At 34.5% G+C, this 26,857-nt stretch overlaps 1 protein-coding gene across 5 annotated transcripts in view; it reads left to right on the forward strand.

Annotated features, from left to right (window-relative positions):
* EXOC6B (exocyst complex component 6B) overlaps nucleotides 1-26,857 on the forward strand; it is a 712,186-nt gene that overhangs the window by 409,530 nt on the left and 275,799 nt on the right. For all 5 annotated transcript variants that reach the window (XM_067704728.1, XM_067704730.1, XM_067704732.1 and 2 more), the window contains 2 exons: nucleotides 11,464-11,598; nucleotides 25,235-25,414. In XM_067704728.1, the coding sequence (XP_067560829.1) occupies nucleotides 11,464-11,598; nucleotides 25,235-25,414 (315 nt within the window). The remainder of the gene's footprint in view (nucleotides 1-11,463; nucleotides 11,599-25,234; nucleotides 25,415-26,857) is intronic.

Below are 26,857 nucleotides of genomic sequence, written 5' to 3' on the forward strand. Positions count from 1 at the left end.
TTAATTAATTTATTTTTGTTTAAGTATAGTTGATTTACAATATTGTGTTAGTTTCAGGTGTACAAAAATAAATCTGTTTTAAACAAGTAGCATAGCAGGAACATGGTGTGATAGAAACAGCTTTGGACACAGAAGACTCTGGAATTTAGATGTGACTATGCCATTGTTTTACTGTAGCATCTTAAAAGAAGACCTAACTCCTCAGTTCTTCAGTTTTCCTGACTCCATTGTCCATTTCAAAGGCACTGTACAGATCAAGTAACAATAGGAAGAAGCAGTAGGAGCTTATCAAGAAGTACTGTATCATAGTTCTTGACATAATTTCAGTGAATGCTAAATGTTATTCCTAAGTCATTGGAGCTGTTTCGGCAAAAATACTTTTGTTATCAAAATTTTTACATATGAATGAAGGAACATCCACACAAGTTTATTTATTTTGGCTATGATGGTGGTGTGTACCTGTATAGACACGTACAAAACCAGTGATTTTTTTCATCACCAACCAGTAAATCTTTGACTAACTCTATTATTCACCTTTTATGAAAGGGAGGACATTATATCCTTCTTTATAGGTAACTAAAGTGATTTCACATCTGGAATCATCATCAGTAATGGGCAGTGTTTGTGTAACAATTTATATTCTTCAGTGTCCATTCACAGATAATCACCTTATTTATTACAATAACATTTGAAGCAGGCTGGGCATGTGTTATTATTTCCATTTTATAGAAGGTGTAATTAAAGTTCAAGGAGAACGCCCAAGCTAGCAAAATGATAGAAATGAGACCTAAGTTCAGGTTATTTTTTTCCCCAAACTTACTCACTTTTACTATAGTGTACTACTTTCCATATTGATTTAATTATTCTGTCATAACAAAGATAGAGATATTTACAGGAGGTCCATAGTAACATTGAAATTGTTCTAGTTAGAGGTGATTTTGTAACAGGGAGCAGATATCCACTCAAATGATAAAAGTATTATAAGCACTCAAAACTCACAGAATCCTATTTCTGGTTACCAGATAAACAATTCTTTTAGTATTTAAAAGTTTGTATAAGCTAATGTCTTTCTGCCTGTCTTGATTTGAGGTTATATGGTATCTTATCTCTTATTTTTTCTGTCCATATGCTCTATTCTTTTATCTCTTTCTCTCTATATACTGGCTTTCATGCTTTTCTCATGGCTTCTTTACTTCCCCATGTTAAGCCAACTCTGCATTACCTTTCAGTTCTACCACCTACTGTAACTTGAATGCCTTGTATTCTCAGACCCTAAGTGATGATCTCTAGTTCAGTCAGCAGACACAGCTGTTTTCCTAGGGCTGCTTCTTCCAAGTCTGTGAGAAGAAGGTCAGTCAAGAGTATATGTTCTAAAGCAGACTGCCCAGGTTCCAGTTCTGGTTCTCCCCTTAACAAATGTGTTCTTGGGCAGATTGCTTGTCTTTATGTGTAAAATGGGGACAATAGTAGCATGTATTTCATAGGATTGCTGTGAAGATTAAATGAACTTGTAAAGTGCTTAGAATAGTGCCTGGTTCACAGTAAATACTCAGTGCATATTGCCTATTACTAAGAAAGAGATCTGGGCAGGTAAACAGTGGTTGTTAGGGCTAGTATAGAAATGGAGTTTTTCAAATAAGAGAAGTCAGAAGATTAGAACAAGGTGTCCTGTTAATTAACTTTACAATATTTATTGAGTGCCTACTATGTGACAGGTACTGATCTAAGTCTTAAGAATAAATAAGTAAACAACAAGAACATCAACAAAAGAGATTCTTGCTTATATTCTAGTGGCAGAAAACAGGTAATAAATGGTACAGAAAATAAATAAGTAAATCATCTAGTATGATAAAAGGTCGTGAATGCTGTGGAGAAAGAGAAAGAACCTGGGTTAAGGAAATCAGGAATCTGGTGGAGGTTCAAGGTTGGTCTTATTAAAAAGAGCAACATCTTGACAGTAAGTTATTATTGAAGGGAAAAGAGCATTTTTGACAGAAGTTAGAACTAGAGCAAAGGTCTGAAGGTAGTTAAGTTATTGGCAAGTTTAGGGAATAATAAGGAAGCTGGGGTAGCTGGAATTGAGTGAGTAAGGGGAAGAGAAACAGATTAGATCAGAGAGGTACCAGGGGTTCATGGTAGGCCATTATAAAGAGTTTGGCTTTTATTTTGTATGAAGTGGGAGCCATGGCAGCATTTGATTAGTGGCATCATCTGACATATTCAAAAAGGATCACATTGACTGAGGTATTGAGAATAAACTGTAGGGTATAAGCAGGGAGACCAGTTAGGAAGCTATGACAGTAATCCAGCAAGACTTGATGGAAACTTGGGTGATAGAGGTGGTGACAAGTGGTCCTATTTGGACTGTAGAGCCAGCATAGTTTCCTGATGGTTAAAAGGAAAGGAAGCAAGAAAGTGAGGAATTGAAGATAACCCCCCAATTTTTTTTATCTGATCAACTAGAAGGCTGCATATACCATGTGCTATGATGGCAAAATCTTCAATTAGAGCTAAATTTGGGGTGGAGGAAGATTGGGAATTTGGTTTTGGACATATTCAATTTGTAGTGTTTATTAGACATACAGTTTGAGATACTGAGTTAACAGTTGTATATATGAGTTTAGAGTTTGAGAAGGCAGTTCGGCTGGGAGATAAAAAGTTGGGAGCATAAAAATGATATTTATGGGCTTCCCTGGTGGCGCAGTGGTTGAGAGTCCGCCTGCCGATGCAAGGGACACGGGTTCGTGCCCCGGTCCGGGAGGATCCCACATGCCGCGGAGCAGCTGGGCTCGTGAGCCATGGCCACTGGGCCTGCGCATCCGGAGCCTGTGCTCCGCAATGGGAGAGGCCACAACAGTGAGAGGCCCGCGTACCACAATAAAAAATAAGATCAAAAAGTCTACAATTAATCAATGCTGGAGAGAATGTGGAGAAAAAGGAACCCTCCTACACCGTTGGTGGGAATATAAATTGGTACAGCACTATGGAGAACAGTATGGAGGTTCCTTAAAAAACTAAAAATAGAGCTACCATATGATCCTGCAATCCCACTCCTGGACATACATCCAGAGAAAACCATACTTTGAAAAGATACGTGCACCCCAGTGTTTATAGCAGCACTATTTACAATAGCCCAGACATGGAAGCAAACTAGATGTCCATCAACAGATGAATGGATAAAGAAGATGTGGTATATTTATACAATGGGATATTACTCAGCCATAAAAAGAATGAAATCATGCCATTTGCAGCAACAAGGATGGACCTAGTGATTATCCTACTATGTGAAGGAAGTCAGACAAAGGCAAATATCATATGATATCACTTATATGTGGAATCTAAAAAATGAATCAAATGAACTTACTTACAAAATAGAAATAGACTCACAGACTTAGAAACTTATGGTTACCAGAGGGGAAAGTTGAGGGGGAGGGATAAATTAGGAGATTGGGGTTAACGTATACACACTACTATATAAAGAATAGATAATCAACAAGGACCTGCTATATAGCACAGGGAACTCTACTCAATACTCTGTAATAACCTATCAATATATGGGAAAAGAATCTGAAAATATATATATAAGTATGTATAACTTAATCACTTTGCTGTACACCTGAAACTAATACAACATTGTATATCAACTATAATTTTAAAAAAAAAGATTTGAAGTAAGTTTTAAAATAAGATTTCTTTTTTTCTAAACCTTTGCTTTTTCACCAGACTAATTTGAAAATGATATCATGGAGAGAAAGGAAATAAACCACTAGTTTATTAATCTCAGAATATCAGAGAATTAGTTAAATTTGGAAGGTTTACAATGAATCAAAGGATACTCTGGTTCTTTGTGAAGAATGTATTGATAGAAAGTCTTAAAATATAAATTAGATTTAAAAGAATTAATTTATTACAGATGATAGCAGAATACCTTCACTTAAGTCCCTACTCAAATGTTATTTCCTTAAGGAGTCCTCCTTGACCACCCTATCTCAAAATAGCTCAGATCTAACATCCCCATGTAACTCTTTATCCTCCCTTCTATTTCCAGTGTTTATTACCACCTGCCATCATACTATATGTTTAGATGTGTATGTGTTTACTGTAATATCCATGAAGCCAGGGACTTTGTCTTGTGTATAACTGTGGACAGCTCTATCCCAGTTCCATGGCACATAGGAGTTATTAATTAATGAAAGAGAGAAGAAAGAAAAAAAAAGAAGTAGGTAGGTAGGTTCTTAGGGCAAAGTTAAAGAAATTTAGAGGTCCTGGTAGTGACACCATTTTGAATACTTATATTTTTATGATTATAATAATGACCCAGAAGACCTGAATAAATGACCAATGATTTGTATTCACCCTTTGTTTTTATTATAGTCTGGATTGATGACCATATCTCCCACATACCATTTGTCTTCATCCCCAATTGTTAACAGCAGTGATGTTGCTAGTATTTTAAAACATTTTATACGTAAGTCTTTTCAAATATGAGCTCTGTACTAGACCTTTGAATTTGCAACCAGGAGTTCCAAGTATTTTAGCAGTTTATGTATTTGCCTTGGAGAGGGTATAAAATGAGTAGCTGACACAGCTTTTTATACCCTTGCTGGGGTGAAATGGAGATAAAATTCCTTGAAGTCTTATGGATAGCTTATTTTTGTGAATGAGAACCAAGGCTGTTATTTAGTTCTTCATCTTCCTGCAAATCACCATTTGAGAGGCATTGGTGGTGTGGAGAGGAGTCATTTTCTTGGTTTGGATTAGTCTATTTGGAGCTCCAATGTACTAAATTCTCTGATTTGGGAAACAATATAATACTGATCCTAATTACAAGTAGATGTGTATACCCCAGAAGTAATTTATAATTGGGAATGGACACCTAAATTTGTGGAATTTAGGGCTTAGTTTTGAACTATTGAAGAAGATGAAGTCTTTTTTTTCCCTGGAGTTGGTCAAAAATACGAATATCTTCTGTGATCATGGTTCAGACTCTGCTGTGGTAATCGGAGCAGGGTTGGAAAAGAAGTGACTTCCACAGTCTAGTCTGTGCCTTCCTTATTAGATTCTCTCTGATACTAGGAAGGAGAGACAAAAAATTTCTGCTTCTTAATGGTTTTTAGCCTAAGTGACTTCTATCATTTAGCTGTGAGAGGTGTTTGTTTGCTTTATAGTGTTTTCTTTTCTTCTGGACAGGTTTCACAGAACTCCACTTTATATAAGATATAACCAATATCTTAATACATTGTTAGTTCCATGTCCTTGAAACAATAAGGACAGTTTGGATGGCTACAGTGATATATTTTTGTAAGAGAGGGGGAAGTAGGGGCTAAAAATATCAAAGGAGCTCAAACTCTGATGGAAGTTGATACTTGAAATTGCTTCATTTCACCCTTAAGTTCAAAATTACCCCCAAAGCATCTGGCTTCACATTTGTAAATGCCGTTTTAAGGATTTTGGTTAGCTGTCATTCAGGAGTAGAGATCACTTAGACCTCATTAACAGACAATATTCCCTTTGAAAATGACATGGTATCTACTGTAATCCTAGAGTGTTTTAATAGTCTATTCTATGCTCAGCAATGAAACATTTCAAAAGTGACTGACAGCCAATTGATGTAATTCATGGTGATCTTTTGTGTTGACAGATCTTTAAAAAGTCATGGGAAATTACTACTGTACCCAGTGAAGCTGCCTCTTTATTTTTTTTTTTAACTGCCAATATCCTGCAAAACACGACAATTTTCTCTTTGACTGCCACTGTTTTTTATTTCTATAACATGACACGATTCCTCCTTATTATTAGGATTTCTTTTGATAGATAGAATGTGTTCCCTATAGGTAATGCTCATTTTAAAATAGAAAATTTTCAGTTCCCCAAATTAACTCTCTTACTTTTCTGGCTTCCCTATCATGACAACCTTGCCACTAGCCACCTTCCCACTCATGAAGAAGAGTGATTTAATGTAGACAATTTAAATTTTTAAATTTAAATATTAAAAATTTTGTCCTCCTCTGAAGGAGAAACATGTTGAAAGGAAGAAGGTGAGGAATTGCTTATTTTGGTGGGTGTTTTTTTATCTCTAAAGTTAAAAAGCTGATGTTTTGGGTAATTTTATAGGTGATAGAATTTGTGTCCAAAACTCAAAGTCTCTAAATTCAAACTATTTTTTTAACAGCTTTATTGGATTATAACTGCTTTACAATGTTGTGTTAGTTTCTGCTGTAAAACAAAGTGAATCAGCTATGTGTATACATATATCCCCATATCCCCTCCCTCTTGCGTCTCCCTCTCACCCTCCCTATCCCACCCTGCTAGGTGGTCACAAAACACCCAGCTGATCTCCCTGTGCTATATAGCTGCTTCCCAAGAGCTGTCTATTTTACATTTGGTAGTGTATATATGTAAATACTACTCTCTCACTTCGTCCCAGCTTACCCTTCTCCCTCCCTGTGTCCTCAAGTCTGTTCTCTACATCTGCTACTTTATTCCCGTCCTGCACCTAGGTTCATCAGAACCAATTTTTAAAAATTTTAGATTCCATATATATGTGTTAGCATATGATATTTGTCTTTCTCTTCCTGACTTACTGACTCTGAATGACAGACTCTAGGTCCATCCACCTCACTACAAATAACTCAATATCGTTTCTTTTTATGGCTGAGTAATAGTCCATTGTACATATCTCCACATCTTCTTTATCCATTCATCTGTCGACAGACACTTAAATTGCTTCCATGTCCTGGCTATTGTAAATAATGCTGCAATGAATATTGTGGTACATGACTCTTTTTGAATTATGGTTTTCTCAGGGATATGCCCAGGAGTGGGATTGCTTGGTCATATGGTAGTTCTACTTTTAGTTGTTTAAGGAACCTCCATACTGTTCTCCATAGTGGCTGTATCAATTTACATTCCCACCAACAGTGCAAGAGGGTTCCCTTTTCTCCACACCCTCTCCAGCATTTATTGTTTGTAGACTTTTTGATGATGGCTATTCTGACTGGCATGAGGTGATACCTCATTGTAGTTTTGATTTGCATTTGTCTAATGATTAGTGATGTTGGGTATTCTTTCATCTGTTTGTTGGCCATCTGTATATCTTCTTCAGAGAAATGTCTATTTAGGTCTTCTGCCCGTTTTTGGATTGGGTTATTTGTTTTTTTGATATTGAGCTGCATGAGCTGCTTGTAAATTTTGGAGATTAATCCTTTGTCAGTTGCTTTGTTTGCAAATATTTTCTCCTATTCTGAGGGTTGTCTTTTCGTCTTGTTTATGGTTTCTGTTGCTGTGCAAAAGCTTTTAAGTTTTATTAGGTCCTATTTGTTTATTTTTGTTTTTATATCCATTTCTCTAGGAGGTAGACCTAAAAAGGTCTTGCTGTGATTTATGTCAAAGAGTGTTCTTCCTGTGTTTTCCTCTAAGAGTTTTATAGTGTCTGTCCTTACATTTAGGTCTTTAATCCATTTTGAGTTTATTTTTGTGTATGGTGTTAGGAAGTGTTCTAATTTCATTTTTTTATACGTAGCTGTCAGGTTTTCCCAGCACCACTTTCTGAAGAGGCTGTATTTTCTCTATTATATCTTCTTGCCTCCTTTATCAAATATAAGATGACCATATGTGCGTGGGGTTCTCTCTGGACTTTCTATCCTGTTCCATTGATCTATATTTCTGTTTTTGTGCCAGTACCATACTGTCTTGATTACTGTAGCTTTGTAGTGTAGTCTGAACTCAGGGAGCCTGATTTCTCCAGCACGATTTTTCTTTCTCAAGATTGCTTTGGCTATTCGGGGTCTTTTGTGTTTCCATACAAATTGTGAAATTTTTTGTTCTAGTTCTGTGAAAAATGCCATTGGTAGTTTGATAGGGATTGCACTGAATCTGTAGATTGCTTTGGGTAGTAGAGTCATTTTCACAATATTGATTCTTCCAATCCAAGAACATGGTATATCTCTCCATCTGTTTGTATCATCTTTAATTTCTTTCATCAGTGTTTTACATTTTTCTGCATGCAGGTCTTTTGTTTCCTTATGTAGGTTTATTCCTAGGTATTTTATTCTTTTTGTTGCAGTGGTTAATGGCAGTGTTTCCTTAATTTCTGTTTCAGATTTTTCATCATTGGTGTATAGGAAAGCAAGAGGTTTCTGTGCATTAATTTCGTATCCTGCTACTCTACCAAATTCATCCATTAGCTCTAGTGGTTTTCTGGTTGCATCTTTAGGATTCTCTGTGTATAGTACCATGTCATCTGCAAACAGTGACGTTTTACTTCCTTCCTGAATTAGATTCCTTTTATTTCTTTTTCTTCTCTGATTGCTGTGGCTAAAACTTCCAAAACTATGTTGAATAAGAGTGGTGAGAGTGGGCAACCTTGTCTTGTTCCTGTTCTTAGAGGAAATGCTTTCAGTTTTTCACCATTCAGAACGATGTTGGCTGTGGGCTTGTCATATATGGTCTTTATTATGTTGAGGTAGGTTCCCTCTATGCCACTCTCTAGAGAGTTTTTTATCATAAATGGGTGTTGAATTTTGTCAAAAGCTTTTTCTGCATCTATTGAGATGATCATATGGTTTTTCTCCTTCAGTTTGTTAATATGTTTTATCACATTAATTAATTTGCGTATATTGAAGAATCCTTGAATTCCTGGGATAAACCCCACTTGATCATGGTGTAGGATCCTTTTAATGTGTTGTTGGATTCTGTTTCCTAGTATTTTGTTGAGGATTTTTGCATGTATGCTCATCATTGATATTGGCCTGCAATTTTCTTTTTTTGTGACATCTTTGTCTGGTTTTGGTATCAGGGTGATGGTGGCCCTGTAGAATGAGTTTTGGTGTGTTCCTCCCTCTGCTCTATTTTGGAAGAATTTGAGAAGTATAGGTGTTAGCTCTTCTCTAAATGTTTGGTAGAATTCACCTGTGAAGCCATTTGGTCCTGGGCTTTTGTTTGTTGGAAGATTTTTCATCACAGTTTCCATTTCAGTGCTTATGATTGGTCTGTTTATATTTTCTATTTCTTCCTTGTTCAGTCTTAGAATGTTGTGCTTTTCTAAGAATTTGTCCATTTCTTCCAGATTGTCCATTTTATTAGCTTATAGTTGCTTGCAGTAATCTCTCATGATCCTTTGTATTTCTGCAGTGTCAGTTGTTACTTCTTCTTTTTCATTTCTTATTCTATTGATTTGAGTCTTCTCCCTTTTTTTGTTGATGAGGCTGGCTAATGGTTTATCAATTTTGTTTATCTTCTCAAAGAACCAGGTTTTAGTTTTATTGATCTTTGCTGTTGTTTCCTTCATGTCTTTTTACTTCATTTCTGATCTGACCTTTATGATTTCTTTCCTTCTTCTAACTTTTGGAGCTTTTTTGTTCTTCTTACTGTAGTTGCTTTAGGTGTAAGGTTAGCTTGTTTATTTCTGATGTTTCTTGTTTTTTGTGTTAGGATTGTATTGCTATAAACTTCCCTCTTAGAACTGCTTTTGCTGCATCCCATAGGTTTTGGGTCGTCGTATTTTCATTGTCATTTGTTTCTAGGTATATTTTGATTTCCTCTTTTATTTCTTCAGTGATCTCTTGGTTATTAAATAGTGTATTGTCTAGCCTCCCTGTGTTTGTATTCTTTACATATTTTTTCCTGTAATTGATATCCAGTCTCATAGTGCTGTGGTCGCAAAAGATACCTGATATGATTTCAATTTTCTTAAATTTACCAAGGCTTGATTTGTGACCCAAGATATGATCTATCCTGGTGAATGTTCCATGAGCACTTGAGAAAAAAGCGTATTCTGTTGTTTTTGGATGGAATGTCATATAAGCATCAATTAAGTCCAACTTGTTTAATGTTATTTAAAGCTTGTGTTTCCTTATTTATTTTCATTTTGGATGATGTGTCTATTGGTGACAGTGAGGTGTTAATGCCCCCTGCTATTACTGTGTTACTGTTGATTTCCCTTTTATGGCTGTTAGCATTTGCCTTATGTATTGAGGTGCTCCTATGCTGGGTTCATTAATATTTACAATTGTTATATCTTCTTCTTGTATTGATACCTTGATCATTTTGTAGTGTCCTTCTTTGTCTCTTGTAATAGTATTTATTTTAAAGTCTCTTTTGTTTGATATGAGAATTGCTACTCCAGCTTCTTTTGATTTCCATTTGCATGGAATATCTTTTTCCATCCCTTCCCTTTCAGTCTGTATATGTCCCTAGGTCTGAAGTGGGTCTCTTGCAGACAGCATATGTATAGGTTTTGTTTTTGTATCCATTCAGCCAGTCTATGTCTTTTGGTTGGAGCATTTAATCCATTTACATTTAAGGTAATTATCGATATGTGTGTTCCTACTACCATTTTCTTAGTTGTTTGGGGTTTGTTTTTGTAGGTCTTTTCCTTCTCTTTTGTTTCCTGCCTAGAGAAGTTCCTTTAGCATTTGTTGTAAAGCTGGTTTGGTGGTGCTGAATTCTCTTAACTTTTGCTTGTCTGTAAAGGGTTTAATTTCTCCGTCAAATCTGAAAGAGCTCCATAACTTGAAGGTTGATTACTTGGATTTGAATCCCAGTTTTAATGTTACATGATCTAGAGTAAATCAGTTCATTTTTTCTTTTTTCTCTTATAGTAGAATGGAAGTAATAATTATGCCCACTTAACTTACTTCTTCTGGTTGCTGGGAGGTGATCTAAGAAAATGAATTGTGCAGTGCTTTATAGACTTTAATTCTATACAGACAGTAGTATTCTTCCTTATCCTCCTCTCAAAGTAATTTATAGATGAGTTTTTATCTTACCAGTACTGCCTTGTTTAAGGATCTACTCTGTAAGAAAAGGAAAATAGTATTAACTAAAGAATATTTAATTTTCATAATAAGTCTGTGATTTAGAAATTATTATTAACATTTTACAGTTAAAGAAAGAGGCTTAGAGAAGTTAAGTAACTTTCTCAATATCAATAATTTTATAAGTATTTGCTCCCTGGTTTCTTTGACTTCAGTGCTCATGTTTTTTTCTTTCACAAACTAATGTAGTTTGTTAATATACTGCAACCTGTTCCAACATTCCTTTGTTCATCATGCCTAATTTTGAAACTTCTTGACATTTCAGTCATTCTTGTTCTTTTAATTGGAGTTCATTTATTTCATGCATTTGGCAATTATTTATTGCCAGGTACTATGCTAAACACTCTCAGTTTTTGATCTTAGTTTAGTCTTTATTTTGAACAGAAGAAGACAAGTTTAAAATAGTGACACTTGCTCCTATTGTTCCCCCTATATTAGGGGGAAATACAAGTTGCTTTGGGAAGTCAGAGAAGTCTTCACAGAGGAAGTGATACCTAAGCCTGTGCTCTAACATTAACTTTTTATAGAATACAGATGGCCTCTGCCATTATGTCTTTTGTTTTTGTTGTACCATCAGATTCATACTGAGCCACTCATCGTAGGGTGAATAGTCAAATTACTCTTACATGTTCTTGTTATTTTCCAGCTTGTCCAGATTATTATCAATACAACACACTTGGAGAAATCCTGTAAGTACTTGGAAGAATTCATCACCAATATCACTAATGTGCTTCCAGAGACAGTCCACACCACCAAACTGTATGGCACCACGACTTTTAAGGTGAGAAAGCCCTACATTACTGTAGAAGTGCGTCTGGTGTGCTGGGGCATTCTACCTAACATGACTTTGTTTCTCCCATAAGTCATATATGGTCTTCCTTAGAAAAAGGATTTGATTATGATTTCCTTAGAAAAACAAATTTCAGTGCTAATTTTGGGGTGTTTAAACTAAAAATGGTCTACAGCTGTGTCCACTAAATCTTCCTTATATTTCATTCATGAAAATGACTGTTTCCTCAGTTGACCACCTGACAGGCAAGTATTTTTAAATATGGTCTAGAAAAGAGTGGTTAGAGTGGTTGCAGCTGAAATCAACAGCAATTTAAAAATTTTAATTTAGCTATCCTTTCTTTTCTGTGTCCTGGGTCCAGTTTTTTTTTCTTTTAACTTTACATTTCATTGTGGAATTTCTGTCCCTTGCTATTGTAGTTAGCAATTTTATAATCATCTTACAAGGCCACAGGACTAGTTTTGATGCAGTGTTGGATTAAATGAAAAAATGACGCTCTTATAGAGCAAAAGAAGACTTGATGGTAGATGAGTTTCTGGAGAGTAAAGAGCCTTAGGAAACTCATTTATATTGCCATGTGAGCTTTAAATAAATATTAAGCAGGGCAATATCTTAAACTAAAATGGTAGATTCTGACATAATGGCCAACATGTATGCTTTGGGAGTTTGTTATTGTTTGATTATTTTAGTTCTGAAACAAATCTATGTCACCCTTTTGAAATCTAGAAGTTGTTAATAGATATGAAGTGGTAGAGTTGAAATCATGATTTATGTTTATGGTATCTCCTTTTTTTGATCATTTTGTTCTCTTTGCCTATTTATTGGTACCTTCCCTTGAGAATGGATTTAACAGAAGAAATCCAATTTGATTCATATTGCTTATTATATTTTAAGACATATAAAAATTGTTGGTATGATCTGCTTTTTCTGTTCCAAGAAAAAAAATATGAATGATCCTGGCCAATGTAATCTTGAGAGAGAAGAACAAAGCTAGAAGCATCACACTTCCTGATTTCAAATTATATTATAAAGCTATAGTAATCAAAACGGTATGGTATTGGCATACAGACAGATACATAGATCAGTGGAACAGATTGGAGAACCCAGTATTAAATCCATGCATATATTGTCAATTAATTTATGACAAAGAGGCCAAGAATATACAATGAGGACAGGATAGTCTTTTCAATAAAAGCAAGTCAAAACTGCAGTGAGATAATACCTGAGATAAACACATGTTAGAATGGCTATCATCAAAAATACAAGAGGTAACATATACTGGCAAGGATGTGGAGAAAGGGAAACTTGTACACTGTTGGTGGGAATGTAAGCTGGTACAACCACTATGGAAAACAGTATGGAGCTTCTTCAAGAAATTAAAAATAGAACTGCTGTGTGATATGGCAATTCTGCTTCTGAGTGTGTATTAAAAGGAATCGAAATCATTATCTTGAAGAGTTATGTATACTTCCATGTTCACTACAGAATTAATCGTAATAGCCAAGATATGGAAACAACCTAAGTATCCATCAACAGATAAATGGATAAAGAAAATGTTACATACATATTCTCCATATATATATCCATATATATGTGTGTATGTGTGTATATAGATGTATATATGAATATTATACAGTCATGTAAAATGAGGAAATCCTGCCATTTGAATCCTAAAAAAATTCAAACTCATAGAAACAGAGAGTAGAAAAGTGGTTGCCAGGAACTGGGAGAGTGAGTTTGGCAAAAGAGAGAAGTTGGTAAAAGGGGTACAGACTTTCAGCTATAAGAGGAATAAGGTCTGAGGATCTAATGTAAAACATGGTTTCTATAGTTGATAATACCGTATTGTATAATATTTGCTAAGAGGATAGAACTTAAATGTTCTTACTAAAAAAAAAAAAGATAAATATGTCAGGTGATGAATGTGTTAAATAACTAGATGATAGAAAAGAAATCCTTTCACAATATATTTGTATATCAAATCACCACAATATGTATTTTAAATGTCTTATAATTTTGTTTTCAACTGTACCTCAGTGAAGCTGAAAAAATGGAAAAAGTGAGATGTGTAACAACAAGATATTCTTTGTTTATGATTAGGTTAGTTGCTAGATGAGTTACACATTCATGATGTGACCATGGGTTGTTTAAAACTCCCTATAAAATTACTTACAACAGAATTAATTATGCATGATATTATGTTGGTATCTTTACTTGTAAACTTTTCAGTGATGTCTCCTTGTAGTAATACTGATACAATTTTACTGAGGGAAAGACTTATTTCATAAAGAGGCCCCAATTATTAGTATGAAAATATGACAAGAGCTTTAAGAATTTCAGGATGACCTTCCTTAGATAGTTTAAAGGAATTATAAGTACTCTTAATATTAGCATTATTATGGAGCATGGGTAATAATTTTATCAAAAATATTTCTACATGATTTCTACATGTGGAAGCCAAAATTTCTCTAGGAAAGAAAATGAGGGAGACGCTTATAATTAAGTGTTCAGTAGGAAATAGGATTTAGAGAGTTAGAATATGATGTTCATTTATACTTGTTTATCCTATGGGGAATATGTAATATGTACTGCTATTCTTCCCCTAATCCATCTCAATTTTCTTATTTCAAGGGCTTTTCAAATTATGGTCAGAAATCCTCCCAAAGGGTGGCTTGTGTATTTTGTTGTTCCAGCATTAAAATTGCTGAGGGAAAATTAAAGGCAGACAGGAAGCCATAGAGGTTGAACAGCTAGTTAAATACTTAGTAAAGGAGAAGTTCTGGAGACCACTAAAGGTCATGTTGACAGTGCTTATTGGAAACACTGATTGCTTAAAACACATTGAAAGTTTATTTTTACCAGGACTGTTTCAGACCAACTAACCCAGAACTCAGTATAAACATGGCAATTATAACAGCTACATATTGTGTATTTTCCTAAGCTACTGTTTCCAGAAAACTTTCACTTGCAGATGGAAACCTTAATGCTGAAAAAGGGGCAAAAACAATCAGAAGGTCTTCAAGGTATTTTCTTGCAGAGTTCCTTCTTGTTTCTACCATATGTGACCTAATCAAGCTGGTATCCTTAGCTTTCCTTGTTTATAAGAATTCCCTCACTTACAAAATAGAATGAAGGTATTTATTAATTTACCCCATCACAAATATTGCTTGTGTACCTACTATAAAATATGGAAGAGAAAATACTTAGTCCTTGGATTTAGAGTCTATAATCTACGGGGAAGACAGACACTGTAAGTTCTATAAAGAACTGTGCAAAAAATGCTGGAATAATGTAATAAATACATTAAATCTCTCACTGATTCTCCAAGTTTTTATAAAGCATCTGCTACATACCAGGCAATAAACCAGTCTCCTGACTTTACACAGCATATATTCTCGTGAGGGTGATAGATGATACAGAAACAAAAAATTTAATATAATGTGAGGTAGTGGTAAGAGCTAGGAAGAAAAATAAATGACCTGAATGAAATAAGAAATTGAATCACTTGGATTTCTGATAGATAAGCAGTCCAGTCAGAGGTAACAATATGGTAGAAGGTATTGGTGTATTCAAGGTGATCAGTATGCAAGGGGGTCAGTCTGGCCGTGAAGTATTTATCATTGGTAAGGGTGGTAAGAGACAAGATCGTCAGGAGTCATATGATTTCTGGACTTGTAGGCCCCAGTAAATGCTTTCTATTTTATTTTGAAATGAAATATGAGGTCATTAGAAGATTAGAAATGGTGGTGGTAACCTGATTTATGATGGGTAACCCTAGTTGCTTTGTGGAAAATATACTATAGGTCAGCAAGAGTGGAAGAAGAGAATCCAATTTGAAGGTCATTGCAGTAGTCTAGGTAAGAGATAATGGTCACTTGGACTACAGTGGTAGGGTTTGAAGTGGTATGAAATATTTTTGAAGATAGAGATGGCAAGTTTTATTGCTAGATTAGGTATGAGATAATAAGAGAAAGAATGGAGTCAAGGATAATTCCAGGATACTTAAACTAAGCAAACTGGATTAACTAAGATGGGGAACAGCAAGAAAATAAGTTTTGGGGAGTGGCAGTAGAATCAAGATTTCCATTTTTCACATATAAAGCTTGAGGTATTTATTAGTCATTTATCATAGAGATTAAATTGACAGGATAAAGTCTTAGCTGGACATAAAAATTTAGAATTCATAAGTGTAAAGATGGTATTTTATGCCATGGAGCTGGCTGTCTTTTGGGAATTTAATATAGATAGAGAAAAGGTGTGAGGATTGAGCTCCAAGGGAAATCAACGTTGACAGGTCTAGAAGAAGAGGTGAGTGGTACTTATCTCAGTTCTGAGACCTTCAGGGAAGACTTACTGGAAAAGGCCCAGTAGGAGGTGTCCAGCAGGAGTATCTTGGGACCAGCAGGAAGTGTCCAGGTGGAGAAAGGATGAGGAGGGAGTAAGGGACATTTTTAGGTGAGGCAACTTCATGTAAAATGATGAAATAATGAAATAAAATCATACTTCTCTGGTGTAGAATAAGGGTAGCAATGACATAGAGAAGTAGGTAAATATCAATTGTGAAGCACTTTGTTTTATAATGATAGATAATTTGGACTTTATCCTACTAAAGTCTTTGAGAGACTTCAAGCAAGGATGTGTTGCAATTTTAAAAATAATCATTTACTTTGCCTAATTAGAAGGAAGGAAGGAATGATAAAAGCATGGAATGCAGGAAAGGAATGAGACAAGAAAAAAGAAAGGAAGGAATAAATAAATCACAATTACTTGAAATTCATAATCAGAGGAAATGAAATACCGAGAATACTTTGTATAACTCTGTGCTAATAAATTTAATGATCTATAGGAAAATATGTGATTAAAAAGGTGATTCAAGAAGATAAAGAGGACTCCCTGGTGGTGCAGTAGATAAAACTTGGCACTCCCAATGCAGGGGGCCCGGGTTCAATCCCTGGTCAGGGAACTAGATCCCAGGTGCATGCCACAACTAAGGGTTTGCATGCCACAACTAAGGAGCCTGCGTGCTGCAACTAAGGAGCCGGTGAGCCACAACTAAGGAGCCATGAGCCACAACTAAGGAGCCCACATGCTGCAACTAAGACCCAGTGCAACCAACTAAATACATAAATATTAAAAAAAGAAAAGATAAAGAAAATTGACATAACTATGAAAAAAATGAAAAAGTTGTTAAAGACTTCTTAAAACTGGGGAAGATTCACATGATTTTACCAGTGAATTCATGCAGGCTTTCACGAAATAGATAATTTCTGTATAATTTAAACTACTCCATACCGTAGAGAAAAATGGAAAATATCTCAGTTAATTTTTGTGAAGTCAACATAACAATGATTCAAAACTTAAAAAAAAAAAAAGTTCTGAAGACCCTAGGGGCTGGACAGGAATAAAGACGCAGACGTAGAGAATGGACTTGAGGACGTGGGGAGGGGGAAGGGTAAGCTGGGATGAAGTGAGAGAGTGGCACGGACATATGTACACTACCAAATGTAAAATAGATAGCTAGTGGGAAGCAGACACATAGCACAGGGAGATCAACTCAGAGCTTTGTGTCCACCTAGAGGGGTGGTATAGGGAGGGTGGGAGGGAGATGCAAGAGGGAAGAGATATGGGGATATATGTATATGTACAGCTGATTCACTTTGTTGTAAAGCAGAAACTAACACACTATTGTAAAGCAATTATACTCCAATAAAGATGTTTTAAAAAAGATAATAGCAATTGATAAAATAAATATTAGAGCAACAGAAAAAGAGAGATTTGGTCATAAAATGAGGTTAGCTAATATTTAATAAGCTCATGGTTCCCTCAGGTGTGCCAGGCTCTTTATGAAAGTTATTAGATTTAATAAAGGTGTTAAAACTATGGAAAAAAATATAGTAGCTGAAATTAAGTTTAAAAAGAAAACTACAGAAACCATAAAATCCCTGAGCAATTAAAGACAAATATTGATGTAAAAATCATAAATAATAAAATATCAAACAAAATCCAGAAGTGCATAGAAAGCAGGGATAAAGTAATGTTAAGAATGCAAGGATGATTAGTATTAGAAAGTTGTTTAAAATTATTCACTACTGTAATAGATCAGGTGAGAAAAAATGCATGAGTATTTAAAAAGATACTAAAAAGGTATTTTATGTAAGGCCACATCTCTTCCTGATAAAATCTCTTAGTGAACCCCTCTATCAGTAATTGACAGATCAAGGAGGCAGAAAATTAGTAAGGATATTGTTGAACTGAATGGTGCTATCAATCAGCTAGATCGAATTGACATTTATAGAATACTTCATCTAACAACAGAGTAATACATATTCTTCTCAAGCTCATAAGAACATTCACCAAGACAGACCATGTTTGGGGTATTAAAGCACATCTTAAAAAATTTTAAAGAATAAAAATCATATAAAGCTTGCTCTCAGACCAAATGGAATTAAACCCTGGAAATAAATAACAGAAAGATAGCTAGAAAATCCCCAAATATTTGGAGATTAACCAGCACACTTCAGAAAAACACTTGGGTCAAAGAAAAAGTTTCAAGAGAAATTAAACAGTACTAAATTAAAATAAAGTATAACTTACTAAAACTTGTGGCATCAGTGAAAGCACTGCTTATAGGGAAATTTATAGCATTAACTGCATAAATTCCAAAAGAAGAAATTTCATGATCAGTAATCTAAGCTTCTACCTTAGGAAACTAGGGAAAGAAGAGCAAATTAAATCCAAAATAATCAAAAGAAAAGAAAAATTAGAGCAGAAATAATTGAAAACAGAAAAGCAAAGGAGAAAACCAATGAAACTAAACATGGGTTTTTAGAAAGATCAATAAAATTGATAAACTTTGAGTTAGGCTGACCAATAATAAAAGACAGAAGACACAAATTACTAATATCATAAATGAAGAAGGGTCCATCACTACTGATTCCATGGACATTAAAATATTAATAAGGGCATATTATGAACAACTCTATATCCACAAATTAACAACCTACATAATTTTTTCAGAGACACAATTTACCAAAACTCACACAAGGAGTAATAATCTAAATAACCTTATATCTGTTGAAGAAATTGAATCAATAATTAATGGCTTTCGAAAATAGAAAACACCAGGCCCAGTTGAAAGAAGTTGAACAAGACACAAGTAAATGGAAAGATATTCAATGTTCATTAATTGGAAGAATTGATATTGTTAAAATGTCCAAGCTACCCAAAGTGAACTATAGATTCAATGCAATCCCTATCAAAATGGTACTTTTTTTTACAGAAATTGAAAAAAAAATATTAAAATTTGTGTGGAACCACAAAAGACTCTGAAAATCCAAAGCAATCTTGAGAAAGAACAAAGCTGGAAACAACACACTTCCTGATTTCAAATTATGTTATAAAGCTATCGTAATGAAGACAGTATGGTATTGACCTACAAACAGACACATAGATAAATGGAACAGATTGAAGATCCCAGAAATAAACCTATACATATATGGTCGATTAATTTATGACAAAGAGGCCAAGAATATACAATGAGGAAAGGATAGTTTCTTAAATAAGTGGGTTTGGTGAAACTGGACAGGCACATGCAAAAGAATGAAACTGGATCTCTGTCTTATACCATAGACACAAATCAAATCAAAATGGATTAGAGACTTGAATGTAAGACTGAATCCATAACACTCCTAGAAGAAAACATAGAGGGTAACTTCTTTGACATTGGTCTTGGAGATGATTTTTTGGAGTTGACACCAAAAGCGAAGGCAATAAAATCAAGAATAAACAAGTGGGACTTCATCAAACTAAAAACTTTCTGTACAGCAAAGAAACCATCAACAGAATGAAAAAGCAACCAATTGAATGGGAGAAAATATTTGCAAATCATATATCTGGTAAGGGGTTAATATCCAAAAAACACAAAGAACTCATACAACTCAATAGCAAAAAAACAATCTGATTAAAAAATGGGCAGAGGAACTGAATAGACATTTTTCCAAAGAAGACATACAAATGAGCAACATGTAAATGAAAAGATGTTCAACATCACAAATCTTTAAGGAAATGCAAATCAAAACTACAATGAGATATTACCTTACATGTAGAGTGGTATCATCAAAAAGATAAGAGATAGGGTATATATCCAGAGAAAATTCTAATTTGAAAATATACTTGCACCCCAGTGTTCATAGTGCACTATTTACAATAGCCAGGTCATGGAAGCAACCTAAATGTCCATCAACAGATCAATGTTTAAAGAAGATGTGGTATATATATACAATGGAATACTACTCAGCCATAAAAAAGAACGAAATAATGCCATTTGCAGTGACATGGATGGATCTAGAGATTATCATACTAGTAAATAAAGTAAATCGGACAGAGAAAGGCAAATGCCATATATCACTTATATGTGGAATCCAAAATATGATACAAATGAACTTATTTACAAAACAGAAGTAGACCCACAGACATAGGAAACAAACTTATGGTTACTAAGGGGGAAAGGGGATGGGGGAAGGATAAATTAGGAGTTTGGGATTAGCAGATACAAACTACTATATATAAAATAGATAAAAAAGTTCTACTGTATAGCACAGGGGACTATATTCACAATCTTGTAATAAACCATAATGGAAAAGAATATATATGTGTGTGTGTATAAAATATATGTATAGCTATACTTTGCTGTACACCAGAAACTAACTTAACATTGTAAATCGACTATACTTCTATTAAGAAAAAGAGACACAAGAGATAACAAATGCTGGCAAGGATGTGGAGAAAAGGGAGCCCTTGTGTACTGTTGGTGGGAATGTAAGCTGGTACAGCCACTATGGAAAACAGTATGGAGGTTCCTCAAAAAATCAAAAATAGAACTACCATATGATCCAGCAATTCTACTTCTGGGTCTATATTCAAAGGAATCAATATCTTGAAGAGTTATGTATACTTTCACATTCATTACAGCATTAATCAAAGTAGTCAAGATATGGAAACAACCTAAGTGTCTCTTAATGGATGAATAGCTAAGTTACACACACACACACACACACACACACACCCACACCCACCCCACATACACACAGTGGAATATTATTCAGCCATTAAAAAAAGAAGAAAATCCTGATCAGTTGCAAAAACATGGATGAACCTAGAAGGCATTATGCAAAATGAAATAAACCAGATAGACAAATACTTCATGGTATCATTTATATGTGGAATCTAACAAAAAAAGTTGAACTCATAGAAACAGAGAGTAGAAACATTATTGCCAGGGCTGGGGGGTAAAGAAATAGAGGTTGATAAAAGGGTACAAACTTTCAATTGTAAGATGAATAGTCTGAGCATCTAGTATATAACAATGTGACTATAGTTGATTACACTATTGTATAAATGATAATTGCTAAGAGAGTAGAACTTCAGTGTTCTCACCAAAACAAACAAACAAAAAAGTAAATATGTGAGATGATAGCTGTGTTAATTAACTTGATGTCGGGAATCCTTTTGCAGTGTATACCTATATTTAGTCATTATGTTTTTCATTTTAAATATCTGACAACTTGGCAGTTATACACTAATTAAGCTGAAAGAAATTCTACCTAATATTTAAGGATGAAATTTCACCACTTCTCTATAATATTTTCCAGGAAATAGAAGCAGAGAGAATACTACGTAACTCACTCTATGAGGCTAGCATTACCATAATACCAGCCAGACATCGCAGGAAAGGAAAGCTACAGACTAATATTTCTCATGAACTTAGATGCAGAATCCTCAACAAAATATTATGAAATTGAATCCAACAATGTATCAGAATTATATACTACCACCAAGTGGGTCTGCAAGACTTACTCAACATCAAATATCAAGTATTGTAATTCATCACATTAATGGGCTAAAGAAGAACAATTATAGAATCATATTAATAGATATAGAAAATGCATTTGACAAAATCCAACACCTGTTCATGATAAAAACCTCTCAGCTTACTATAATAGAAGGGGAATGCCCTCAACTTGGTAAAGAACATCTACAAAAGTCCTACAAATAACATCATACCTGATAGTGAGAAACTAGAAACTTTCCTGCTAAAATCATGAAAAAGGCCGGAATGTCCTTTTATACCACTCTTATTCAACATTCAGTAAGCCATGAAATAAAAGACTTACAGACTGGGAAGACAGAGATAAAACTGACTTAGTTTACAGATGACATGATTGTCTAAGTAGAAAATATGAAAGAATTAACAATAACAAAAAGACTGCTGGAAGTAATAAATGAATGTAGCAAGGTTCAGCATATAAAATTGGTATACAAAAGTTATTTGCTTTATCATTATACCAGTAACAAATAACTGGAATTTGTAATTAAAAACATAATGCTATTTACATTAATATTGAGAAAAGAAATAGATATAAACCTAACAAGATAAACAATATCGATGTGAGAAAACCTGTAAAACTCTGATAAAAAGTAATCAAAGAAGTAAGATCTAAATAAGTGGAGATATGTTCCATATTCGTGGATAAGAAGATTCAATATTTTATCAAGATATCAGTTCTTTTCAACTTAATCTAAAGATTCAGTCCCAGTCCAAATTCCAGCAACTCATTTTGTGGATATTGACATATTGTTTCTGAAGTTTATGTGGAGAGGCAAAACACCCAGAATAGTCAACACAATATTGACGGAGAAGAACAATGTTGGAGAACTGACACTACCTGACTTCAAGACTTATTATAAAGCTACAGTAATCAAGACAGTGTGGTATTGGGAAAAAAAAAAAAAAAAACGATAATTAGGTCAAGGGAACAACATAGGAGCCCAGAAATAGACTCTCGCAAATATAGTCAACTGATTGTTGACATGCAGTAAACTCAGTTTAATGGAGAAATGAAAGTGTTTTCAATAAATGTTGAAACAACTCGACATCCACCTGCAAAAAAGAAAAAAAAATGAACCTAGACACAGATGTTACACTTTAAAATTGAGTTAAAAATTTGAGTTTGAGTTAAACTCAAAAAAAATTGAGTTAATTGAGTTAAAAATTAACTCAAAGGGGATCACAGACTTACGTGTGAAACACAGCACTATAAAACTCTTAGAAGATAACATAAGGGAAAATGTTGGTAACCTTGGGTTTCACTATGACTTAAGGTACAGCAACCAGAACACAGTCCATCAAAGAAAATACTGATAAGATGGACTTCATTAAAATGAAAAACTTCTGCTGTAGAAAAGACACTGTTAAAAGAATGAAAAGAAGGAGAAAATGTTTGTAAAATGCATATCTAATAAAGGACATATCCAAAATGTACAAAGAATGGGTAAAAGTCAACAATAAGAAAATGAAAAAGTGGGTTTAATGTGGGCTCACTTTAAAAATGGGCAAAAGATCTGAATAGATACCACACCAAAGGATGGAGAGGGAGTTATAAGTTAAAACAACAGTGATACCATTGTACAACTCTTAAAAAGACTAAAACTGAAAACACTGACAACAAATGCTGGAGCAATAGCAGCTCTCATTCATTGCTGGTGCTAATACAAAATGGTAATGTTATTTTGGAAGACAGTTTGTCAGTTTCTTATAAGGCTAAACAGAAATAGTCTTCCCATGCAATTCACCAGTCATGCGTCTTGGTAACTATCCAAGTGAATTGAAATGTTAAGCTACACAAAAACTTACACATAAATCATTACAGTAGCATTATTCAAAATTGACTACACTTAGAAGCTATCAAGATGTCCTTCAATAGGTAAATGGATAAACAAACTATGATACATCCTGACAATGGAATATTATTCAGTGATGAAAAGGAATGAATATCAAGCCATAGAAAGACATGGAGGAAAATTAACTGCACATTGCTAAGTAAAATAAGCCAATCAGCTACATACATGGTTCCCAGTATAAGACATTGTAGAAAGGCAAAGTTCTGGAGAAAGTAAAAAGATGGTTTGTTTCCAGGATTTGGGGGATGAGCAAGGGAGGGATGGATAGAGTAGAGTGGATTTTTATGACAAGAAAACTATTCTGTACGATTCTGTAATAGTGAATACATGACATTATCCATTTATAAGTACCCATGGAACTGTACAACACAAATAGTAAACCTTGATGCAAACTGTGAACTTTAGTTAATAATAAAATATCAATATCAGTTCATCTATTGTAACAAATGTTCCACACTAATGCAAGTTTTTTTAAATAGGGGAAACAGTGGGAAGGGGATGGCGGGCAGTATCTGGAAATGCTCTGTACTTTCTGCTCAATTTTTCTTTAAGCCCAGATTTCTAGAAAATAATGTTTATTAATTAAAAGAAAACTTAGTAAAATGGGAATTCAAGGACAATATTAAATTATCATACAAGTAAGTAAATATGTAAGCAGAGAAATGCTCTTAGAACTGTGTTCACATAAGTAAACATAGTCAATGCCTATATTATAGTATGTAAATACCTGTAAAATTATGCAGCCATTAAAAAGGTGAAAATGGAGAGGCGGGTGTGAGTTCGAGTAAAGTTTTGGGGGTAGAATTTATAGGACACCGTGCCTATGAAGGAATGAATGGAATCTAATATGTTGCTTAAATCTCTGCCTTGGCCTGAAATAAACAGGTGAAGAGTGGGAATTATGATTATTCTTGTCCTGGACTTACAATATTCAAAGTTTCTGTGAGCCATAATGCAGGAAACAATCAGAAATATGGGTCTTTAAGAAGAAAGGGTTTGGACAGATATAGTGGAAGCCATAGGAGGTGATGAAATCATCCAGCGGAAGTGAGAGGATTAGAGGCCAGAAAAGTAAAAGTAAAACTGTGTCCTGAAAGCCAACAGAGAACAGGGTAAGATGAGACTGAAAAATGGATATTGGATATGGTAGCCTGGCGGTCATGGATTACCCTGGACCAGTCCATGTTGATGGATTGTTAGATTGCAGCGTAGACTGTTTTCTCCTAAAAATGTTTTTCTTGGAGCTTTAGTCCCATAACACTTCTTAGAGCCTTTTATATGCCAGTGTAAATCAAGACTCTTTTAAACTGGGGTTCTCAGACTTAATTGATCTAGGAACTTTTTTGCTGTCATTTAAGCATTTTTCAGGACTGTTGTTAATTAGAGCATATTTTAGGAAATGTGTGCCAATCTTTGAAGAAACTTGATTATAAAGAATCTAGAAAGGTAGGATAGTAACTAGTGGGAACATACAGCATTAAATTAGAAACTTCAGGATACTTAAAATAAGCAAAGTGAAGAGACTAGCAACTATAAGAGAGGTTGATATTGCAGGAAGGGAGGTTCTTGGAATTCCAGAAGAGAAGAAAGAGAACAGGATCCTGAGAATGAGTGTAGTTTTAAACATAGGTAAGAAGGTACAGGATGCAGATAGCTGAGGGCAGTGAAGGCAGTTTCTCTATTTGGTGAATCAATATAATAATTTGTCTTGCAGATACAAAATAGAAAGGACTCTACTGAGCTTTTGAAAACAAGAAAAATTAATGGAGACTGTGATATTACTTGATATTCTCAATTATGTTACTTAGTTTGAGATGTCTCCAAGCAGAGATTTCTGCTTTGCTTATACTGGAATTTTGAATGACTATTCAAATTTCGTATTTCACAGGATGCCAGACATGCAGCTGAAGAAGAGATTTATACCAACTTAAACCAGAAGATTGACCAGTTTCTACAGCTGGCTGACTATGACTGGATGACAGGAGATTTGGGCAACAAAGCTAGTGATTACCTAGTAGACCTCATTGCCTTTCTCCGTAGCACCTTTGCTGTCTTCACACACCTTCCTGTAAGTGACCATTGCTTTTACTTTGTCCATCATATAGAAAAAAGGTTTCTTAAAATCTAGATTGGTAAAATATGTTTGTTTCTGCTTTAACTAGCCAGAAAGCTGTGGATATAAAAGCTCACACTATAATTATCATCCCTTAACAAGATTTAAAGACCTCTTTCTCATTTTCTCATTGACATTTGCATTTTGTTTATTCTGGAAATGGTTCCTAATATTATGCTACTTATATCCCTCCTAACTTCAAGGTAATTAGTACAAACATATAATGAATGCCTTGGTAGAAGTAGAATAGAAAATTAGGAGTTAGAATTTTAGATATGTATTTTTTAATTCTAGAATGTCCATTTAAATTTTTTTATATCCTCAAATTTCTGGTGAAATTCTCCATCCTTTTTCCAATTTGTCTATCTTTTCTCTATTTTCTTGAGCATATTTATCACAGACTTTTAAAAATTGAAGTATAGTTGATTTACAATATTATATTAGGGACTTCCCTGGCAGTCCAGTGGTTACGACTCTGTGCTCCCAATTCAAGGGACATGGGTTTGATCCCTCGTCAGGGAACTAAAATCCCGAATGCCTCACGGTGCAGCCAAAAAAAAAAGTTACAATATTATATTAGTTTCAGGTGTACAGCATAGTGATTCAGTATTTTTACAGATTTTACTCCAGTAAAAGTTATTATGAAATAATGGCTGTAATTCCATGTGCTATATGATATATCCTTGTTGCTTATCTATTTTATACATAGTAGTTTTGTATCTCTTAATCCCTTTCTCCTGTCTTGCCCCTCCCTCTTTCCCTCTTTTCTGTTGTTTCTTGATCTTTATTTTATTTATTTCCTCTCTAATCTTTATTATTTCCTTCCTTCTGATGACTTTGGCCTTTGTCTTTTTCTAATTTCTTTAAGTGGTTGGTTAGGTACTTCATTTGAGGTTTTACATATTTCTTGAGGACGGCCTGTATTGCTATAAACTTCCCCCTTAGAACTGCTTTTGCTGCACCTCATAGATTTTGGAGTGTTGTGTTTCCTTTTTCCTTTGTCTCAACGTATTTTCTGATTTCCTCTTTGATTTCTTCATTGACCAGGTGGTTTTTTAGTAGCATGTTGTTTAGTCTCCACATGTTCATGCTTTTCCCCATTTTTCTTCCTGTAATTGAGTTCTAATTTTATACCATTGTAGTGGGGGAAAATGCTTGATATTAATATCTATCTCCTTAAATTTGTTCAGCCTTATTTTGTGGCCCAGTGTGTGATCTGTCCTGGAGAATGTTCCATGTGCACTTGAAAGGAATGTGTATTCTGTTTTTGGATGAAATGTCCTGTAGATATCTTTTAAGTTTAACTGTTCAAGTGTGTCATTTAAGACCACTGTTATATGATTGATTTTCTGTCTGGATCATATGTTCATTGATGTAAGTGAGGTATGAAAGTTCCCT

This window comes from Pseudorca crassidens, chromosome 14 (assembly GCF_039906515.1).
Source record: "Pseudorca crassidens isolate mPseCra1 chromosome 14, mPseCra1.hap1, whole genome shotgun sequence".
Classification (NCBI taxonomy): domain Eukaryota; kingdom Metazoa; phylum Chordata; class Mammalia; order Artiodactyla; family Delphinidae; genus Pseudorca; species Pseudorca crassidens.